Here is an 8,638-nt window from a genome sequence, read left to right as displayed (position 1 = left end):
GCAATAGTAAAAATGTATTTTAGACCATATGTAAATTGTGATGGGTCTTATGTCGACACACCTAATAGTAGCCACCAATATTATTAAGCTTTTCCACTAATATCTTAATTTGAATTTTAACACAGGAGAACTGAAACAAATTGCAATTTAGTAATGCGTTATGTATCCATTAAGTCCTAGAAATTGCTTAGGTACTAACCAAAACTCAAGAGCTGCATCCAGTGAAATTATATCCGGTTTATCATTTGCCTATCCTAATTCATCAAATGAATCCTTTATTAATGTAAGGGATGAAAATAACTCAAATCTATCAGAATTTGACTCTTTTAAAGTGCAACTAAATATTGATAAATCAAATTCTAAAGTTAGTGGTGAAGAGCTCAATGAAAATAGAACTACATTAAAACGAATTACCACTCATTATTCTCATAACTTAGACTCTAATATTAAGGATGAAAGCTCTAATAATATACGAGTTAAAAATAATATATATTCAGATATCCCCACCGAAAATAATTTTTCAAATTTTGAATTAAAAACAGAACCTTATATTAACTTGAGTAAGGAGCAACTTTACAAAATAATTTACCAAAAGCATGATGAACTACAACAAATGAAACTTCAACTTAATGAGGCAAAAATAAAAGAATTAAATTTAGGAAAAAACTATGAGCTCAGCATTGCAAAGCAAAATGAACTGAAAACTATAAATTCAAATTTGGAAAACTTAGTAAATCAATTAAGAACTAAGAAAAGCCACCAAGTTAATTCAATTGCAAGTCAGCTAAAGCTTGGAAATTATAACGATAAAATCTTTGAAAAATTAGATAATTTGCTTGATTCTATTACAAAATTGAAAGAATATGCTTCATTATTTACTATTGAAGACCAAATTGACATAAATGAAGTCAAAAAACTTAAATCTTCCATAGATAATCTTACTCCCAGTAAAGAGATAAATACTGAAATAGAGTACCTCAAAGAAGAAAGGCAACAACTTATCCAATTACTAACTGCTCTATCATCAAATAATAACTTCTATATAGATAATAATTTTTGTGATAACGAATTAAGAAATGAAAATGTTAAACAAGTTAATATTAGTCTATGCGATCAAATACAGATTCTTGAATTTAAGTTAAAAAGGTCAAATGAAATACATAAAAAGAAATTGTCTAAAATAAAAAATATGATAGAATTGCTTGAAAAATCAGAAAGTATTACAAGCCCAATTCTACAAGATATAAAAAATGAAGTTAATACTATAATTTAGGATAACTTTGTGGGCCTAGTTACAATAAATCTATTTCCTTCTATATTATAATATAATATTTTTTCTTTCCCACTTGTCTTTCTACTTATAGAATATTTTTATAGTTGCATGAATACAATCTTTTTATTATTGGCGGGAATTTAATAGCCACATGCATTTATTTTAAGACATAAGAAATTTTAATTTCAAGTGTGAACACTCGTTCAAGTATTTAATAACTTGTAGTAGTAATATGATGATTATTCTATGACATGAAGGCGAATACTGAATCTACTAAAGCTTTATATAATAAAGCATTCTATGTTTGGCATGAGAATTTTTTAAAAAATTCTGACAATACAGTAAATACGTCGCCTCAGCCATTAGCGTTTATTTGTAATGTAAATATCGTTGACCTTTCTTCCAGCGAAACTTTTGCTGGATTTATTACTGACCAAGGATATTTATATTGCTGGCCATGGCCAGGAACTATTAGTGGAAGAAGTGAAATTAAAATTAACCCTATTGCAGTAACATCTGTTGAGGAATATGTTCATAATTTATCGTGTGGTTACAATCACATTTCATGTGCAACTGAAAGCAATAGTCTCTATATTTGGATTTTCAGTCACGAAAATATTAAATCCAACGAGCTAAATCAAAAAACGTTAGCAAGCCCAAAAACTCTTTCTAATTGGGAGTTCCCCATTAAAAAAATAAATAGCGGTTCAAACCATGTTTTGGTATTACTCTCGAACAATGACCTTTATTTCGTGAAATTACCTGAGTACTCTGAGTTTAAAGAGACTATTGATTCAAAACTTGAAACTACTAGGATAAATATTCCAGAAAAAATCATCGAAATACAGGCAGGGACAAATATTTCCTTATGTTTATGTGAAAACAACAATCTTTACTACTGGTTTCTAAACAATGAATGTGGTTTTGACTCTAATTTAAATGAGGATTTTATTAAAAAAATTGACATTGATGCAGTATCTCAAAGTCATACTTGCAGTAATGAAAATTGTAATTTAAAGATTGTTACTACTTCAGTCATGAATAATTTTGCTGCATTGGGAGTTATTTTTAACTGCGAAGTTCCCCAATCTCATGAATCAACTGCTTCTAATTATTTCTCACATATATTTATCTATAACTTTGATGAGAAAACTATTTCATTGGTTAAATATTCGGATCAACATAATCTTTTCAAATCCTTTCATTGGCTATTAAATCATTTATGTGCAGTATTTTTAGATGATACTATTTGGTTCAGAGATAGAAATATGATCTATGACGAGATGAATGACATCATAATTCGTCCCAAAGGCGATACAAAGTTACTCTTCGCAAATGCAAATGGAAGTTGTCTAATAATAAATATTTTGCAAAATATTTGTGATAATAGTCCAATAAGCAATACAGGAGAATCCAATAATGCAACTACTGAGACAAGAAATGGAATAGTGGAAATTAATAGTGAGAAAAACATTGAGAACCTAACTGAAGCCTTTAATGAAAATAAAACTTTTGCTGAAAACTTAATTGATTCTAATAGAAAGGAGGAGGTTAATCCAAAATGTATAGAGTCAAACTCTGTGAAAACAATAGGCTCTTCTGAAGTATCTAATATTATGTTCCCCAGTAACACAACTTTTGAAGCAAGCGACCAGGATGGAGATCATATCCGTAATGAATTAAGTGGATGTACTACTCTTGAGGATGCAAAAATTAACGATGACCAACCATCCTATCAGAGACCAACTATTTCTTCAATAATTACCAAAAAACCTCAAAAACATACGTTTTTGCGTAAAGGCGAAGGAAAGATTAAGGCCTTCAAGCTTGCAAATTTAGAAAAGTTTGATTCAAAATTATCTTCTAACTTTCTTAATAATAAACTTGAAAGTAATACCAGCAATTCAGTGCGTTCAAATGCTTCTAATCTAAACCTTAGTAAAAAAAAATTACAAGAATATGAGACTCGAATTTTCAACTTAGAAAGTGAAAATAGAAAAATTTTGGATCTCCTAAAGGAAACAAAGAAGAGATATTTGAATGATGTGAAGGCTCTATATATTCAATTAAAAGAGAAAAGCGATGAGAAATTTCCACTAAAATCAGTTGTTGAGCAATTACAAAAGGAGCTATTTGTTGAGAAAGAGGAAAAGGCAAAGCTTAAAGAAGACTACGAATCTGTCAAGCTACAACTTCAAAATGAAATTTGTAACAAAAATATCAAAAAGGATTTGTTAAATACGCAATTGGTCATTGAAAGAGATCGTCTTTCAAAAGAAAAGACATATATTGAGAATCTTTATCAGGAGCTTAATAATAAGAGTACAAATTTAGAGATTCTTGTAGCTGAACTGAGCTCCAAATACAATAAATTGGAACAAGATCATGAAAAGTTAACAGATAAATATAATGAAATCGATCAAAATCATACTCTAACAGTTAACCAATTATCCAAATCAGAGCTAGAATTATACGAACTAAAGAAAGAATTGGAATTAAACAAAACGGATAAAGGTGTGTCTGTCAATGAATTATACGAGTATATAGATGAACTAGAGAAAAGTTTGAAAGAAATTAAAGCTGAAAATGAGGTTTTATCCAACAAATCTAGTACTATGGAATTATCAAATACAGCTGGTCAAAATTCTCAGCAAGAAAATAATGAAATTAACAATATAAAGGAATATCTTTTGGGCAGACTGGAAATTTTAAAAGAAAATAAATATGATTTAAAAAATTCTGAATCTAGCCAACTAAACTCCGAGGTTAGTATTATTATTAATGATATATTTCAAATTTTTACAGAAAAAATTAAAGATTCGCAAGAAAAGAACAATTTACTGAAAAAGAAAGTTAATATTCTAGAGAAATGTATTAAAATGAGAAAAGATGATATAAATATACTAGTAGAAAACAATAAAAATTAGGAAACTCAGAAAAAAAAATGAGTTATCATTAGAATAGATAAAAAACTCTGTTACAACAGAGATACTTTAGTATATATAAATATATGAATTTAATCAAAATGAGAACAAATAACATTCAAAAATACAATCTCTTTTTCAATTAGCATTACATTATTAGCAGCAATATACAAATCCTATTTCTAACTAACTATCCTAATATTCAAAATAGCCATATTTATATAATAACGAATATTATATGTTTTCGGACTAATTAGAGAAATCATCCTTTTCTCCATTTGAAACGCTTTGATAGATTCATTATCATTGAATTTTGTAATTATTAATCATTTATTAATTAGCAATATGTTAGTAAATCGTATATTTCAATAGGAAATGTAGAAATGTAGAAATGTAGAAATGTAGTAATATTTGATATTAGGAAATCATTAATTTTCATATTCGAAATTTTTTTGAATTGGAAAAATCTTTTCTATGCTTAAGATTCGTTCCAGAATGATGAATCACGCTCAATTGTAACAACAGTTTCATTTGCTGCTTCATCACCCTCTTCTTCCTCTTCTTCTTCATATTCTGCTTCAAATCCATCTGCATAGTCATCATCATCTTCTCCTTCTTGTCTGTTTCTGCTTGCATACCATGCACCAACACCAGCAGCTACGAGACCTACAGCAGCAGAAGCACCACCAGCAGCTTGGATTGCAATGTTACTAGATGATTCTGGTGGTGGTGGAACTTTTTCTCCTTCTCCTCCTTCAACATTGGCTGCAAAGTATTTCTTTGCTGCCTCAGCTGCAACTGACTCTGGAATGACACCACCCTTTTTCGGTGCAGCAGTACCAGGTACAGTTGCAAATACACCTGAAATAGAATTATCAATAGCAATGCCAGATTCTGGATCAATTAATTTGCCTGTTTTTGGATCGTAAGGCATATTTGTTGATGGATCAATTGGATTACCTGACTCATCAGATGATTTAGATTGTGTACCAGCTTTACCAGAAATGAATCCAGCAATTGAACCACTGAAATATTTACCAGAGATAGGATCAATTAATTCACCATTCTTAGCAAATGGGAGGTAACTAATTGGATCAATTGGGAAACCAGTCTTTGGATCAACTGGTAGACCATAAGCAGCTTCTGTTACAATGTTCTTTTCCTTAACGTACAATGAAACATAAGGAACAGAACCCTTCATTTGCTCTCCAGTCTGAGGATCTACAAGTACGTTAAATCCTGGAATGAATGGTAAACCTGTTGATGGATCAGATGGAAGTCCTGTTGTTGGATCAGTTTGAGTTGGTGTTCCAAGAGCAGTGTGAATTACTGAAGCTGCAGAACCTGGAATAGTCTTCTCTCCATCAACCTGGTAGGTTTGACCAGAAATCTTATTCCACCAAGTATTTGTTGGTTTGTCTGGAACAGCATCTGAACTTGGTTTTGGTGAAATATTTTGCTTCATTACTTGTTGGCAATTTATTTAATGCTTCCAATATCTGCTCAGGTGTCATGATACCTCCATTTTCACCTTGTGGCTTACCTGGCACTGGCATAAATGTACCAGAATGTGATCCTTGAAGTTTATCTCCAGTCTCTGGGTTAATTAAACTACCAGAATCTTCATCGAATGGTAAACCTGTATTTGGATCAAGTGGCTTACCAGTACCTGGATCTTTCTCGTGTGATTGTTCTCCAGATGTACCATTAATAAATCCAGAATGTGAACCTGGAATTGGTTTTTTATTTGATGGATCAACCAAAGTACCATTTGGAAGTTGTGGGAGTCCTGATACTGGATCTCTTGGAAGACCGGTTTCAGGATCAATTGGCAAACCTGTTACTTCATCTGTTGTAATGTTCAATACTTCAGTGAGAATTTCATCACCTGCAACCGATCCTGGAATTGGTAATTTAGTTGCTGGATCGATAATTTCACCTGTAGATGGATCATATGGCAAACCAGTAACAGTATCAACTGGCTTTCCTGTAATCTCATCAGTTTGTTGTGGAGTATTGAATGATGGATAGTTGAGAGAGCCTGGAAGTGAGCCTGGAATAACTTTTCCTGTTTCTGGGTTAATAATGTTACCAGTACTATTACTGTATTGAGCATTTGTTACTGGATCCTTATTGATAGAATTAGTTGGTGGAACAATTAATCCATCCTTACCCTTATCAGCTTGATCTTTAGCTTCTTCATTAGGTACAACACCTCCACCATTGACTGGAATTCCTGGCTTTGGTTTTGTAGTACCTGAAGTTGATCCTGGGACAGTACTGTTGGTTTCTGGGTTAATTAATTGGTTATTACCATCTATTGGCAAGTTAGTTGATGGATCAAACAAATTGCCATTTTCATCTTTAATAGGTGGTAAGCCAGGTTTTCCACTAATAATACCAGCAGTAGAATTGTCAATTGGCTTTCCTGTTGATGGATCAACCAATTCACCTGTAGTTGAGTTAAATGGAATATCTGAGACTGGATCCTTTGGCAAACCTGTTATTTCATCAACTGGTAAACCATAAACATTATCAGTCTTGATACCATTTGAAACTGCATATTTGTATGCACCAGCAAATGAAGAATCCATGGTATTATTATTTGTTGGGTTAATCAAATGACCAGTTGGTGGATTGAAAGGTAAACCTGTGGTTGGATCGATTGGCTTACCAGTTACACTGTCAGTTTGTGTTGGTGTCTTCATTATTGGGTTCAAATCACCAGCAATTGAACCTGGGATTGGTCTCTTTGATACTTGACCAATAAGTCTACCTGACTCAATATCATACATCAATTCAGAAATAGAATCGATCTTCTGATCCTTTTCTGGAATTGATTCTGGTACGCTTGGAGGAATAGATAACTTGAATTTATCAGCATTTGCTGCTGCTACTTCTGGAGGAATAATACCACCATCTTCAATTTCAGGGGAGAATGGAGTTTGCTCTGATGGACCTAAAGAACCTGGAATCATCACTCCTGTTGCTGGGTTCAACAATCCACCAAATTCGCCAACAACCATATTTGTTGCTGGGTCGATTTGAGCTGATTTCTGAGATAATAATGACTCACTTGCAGAAATTCCTGAAACAATACCTGCAATTGTTCCATTCATGATCTCATCTGAGATTGGATCAAACAATTCACCAGTTTCTGGATTGAATGGAATCAAACTAACTGGATCTAATGGGTAACCAGTGAGTGTATCAATTGGTAAACCGTAGGTTTCATCAGTATCAACTGTCAAATTCTTAGCAGCAAGATATGATACTGATAAACCAGACATTGTTTGATTGGTATATGGATGTACTAAATTACCTGATTTTGGATCAAATGGAAGACCAACCATTGGATCAATTGGTAAACCAGTACTCTTGTGAGTTTGAGTTGGGAATAAATTGCTTGTATCAGCTATTTGTCCTGCTTGAGAACCTGGAATTGGTTCATCATTAGAGTCTAATAATAAACCACTGTTATAGTCATAAATCATTCTTGTATACTTATCCAACATCTTTTCAATTGGGATTGGTGTAATTTCAATGTCACCGATATCAGGTAATGGTGGTGTTGTTGTTGTTGTCATTTCGTCTCTCTTAGTAGTAGTTGTTGTTGTTGGCACTGTTGTTGTTGTTGTTGTTGTTGCTTTTGTTGTTGTTGTTGTAACTATTGGCTTCAATGTTGTCGTTGTTGTGGCTATTGGTGGCTTGCCTGGAACCTTTGTTGTTGTTGTTGTTGTCGGTTTTTGAGTTGTTGTTGTAATGATTGGATTAAGAGTTGTTGTGGTTGTTGTTGCCTTAGTAGTGGTAGTAGTAGTTGGTTTGCTTGGACTTCCAGTTGTAGTAGTTGTTGGTTGTCCTGGGGCTTCAGTTGTAGTAGTTGTTGGTTGTCCTGGGGCTTCAGTTGTAGTAGTTGTTGGTTGTCCTGGGGCTACAGTTGTAGTAGTTGTTGGTTTGCCCGGAGCGCTTGTAGTAGTTGTGGTTGTCTTTGTTGTTGTTGTTGTAGTAGTTGTAGTAGTAGTAGTAGTTGTTGTTGTTGTTGTTGTTGTTGTTGTTGTTGTTGTTGTTGGCTTCTTAGTAGTTGTGGTAGTGGTAGTGGTAGTGGTAGTGGTAGTGGTAGTGGTAGTGGTAGTGGTAGTAGTAGTTGTTGTTGTGGTGGTGGCCGCCTCCTTTCTCTTGCTGTTGCTTCGCGCGCGTTGTTTGGGGCGGGTTGTCTGGTGCTCTTCCTCTTGTTGGGCGGCGCGCTCGCTGCCCTGGTGCGTTTGGTGTCCGGCTCTTCTTTCGGCGCGGTTTGGTGGCGGGCTGCTGGCCTCCTGGCGGCCTTTCTGGGGGTTGTCTCCGGGGGCGCGCCGGGTCCTGGCCCCTTTTGTTCCTGGGCGGCTTGGCTGCCGGTGGCCTCTTCGGGTTCCCGTTTGCCGTGGTGGTTGTGTGCGCTTCTTGG

The 8,638-nt window shown here is 34.1% G+C and overlaps 3 protein-coding genes across 3 annotated transcripts; 2 read left to right on the top strand and 1 right to left on the bottom strand.

Moving 5' to 3' along the window:
- Positions 1 to 160: 160 nt before the first annotated feature.
- On the top strand, positions 161 to 1,273 carry Chro.70445 (rhoptry protein). Its single annotated transcript, XM_660885.1, has 1 exon — positions 161 to 1,273. The coding sequence occupies one exon, from the start codon at positions 161 to 163 to the stop codon at positions 1,271 to 1,273; it is 1,113 nt and encodes a 370-aa protein (XP_665977.1).
- Positions 1,274 to 1,524: 251 nt separating this feature from the next.
- Positions 1,525 to 4,200, top strand: Chro.70446 (hypothetical protein). The annotated part of the gene is made up of 1 exon (XM_660884.1): positions 1,525 to 4,200. The coding sequence occupies one exon, from the start codon at positions 1,525 to 1,527 to the stop codon at positions 4,198 to 4,200; it is 2,676 nt and encodes an 891-aa protein (XP_665976.1).
- Positions 4,201 to 5,588: 1,388 nt separating this feature from the next.
- Chro.70447 (mucin-like glycoprotein 900) lies at positions 5,589 to 7,784 on the bottom strand. The annotated part of the gene is made up of 1 exon (XM_660883.1): positions 5,589 to 7,784. One exon carries the CDS (start codon positions 7,782 to 7,784, stop codon positions 5,589 to 5,591), a length of 2,196 nt encoding a protein of 731 aa, XP_665975.1.
- Positions 7,785 to 8,638: the final 854 nt, after the last annotated feature.

Source organism: Cryptosporidium hominis, assembly GCF_000006425.1.
Source record: "Cryptosporidium hominis TU502 chromosome 7 CHRO017095, whole genome shotgun sequence".
Taxonomy (NCBI): Eukaryota; Apicomplexa; class Conoidasida; order Eucoccidiorida; family Cryptosporidiidae; genus Cryptosporidium; species Cryptosporidium hominis.
Note: the sequence above shows the minus strand (reverse complement) of the source record. Positions and strands in the feature narration are given on the sequence as shown.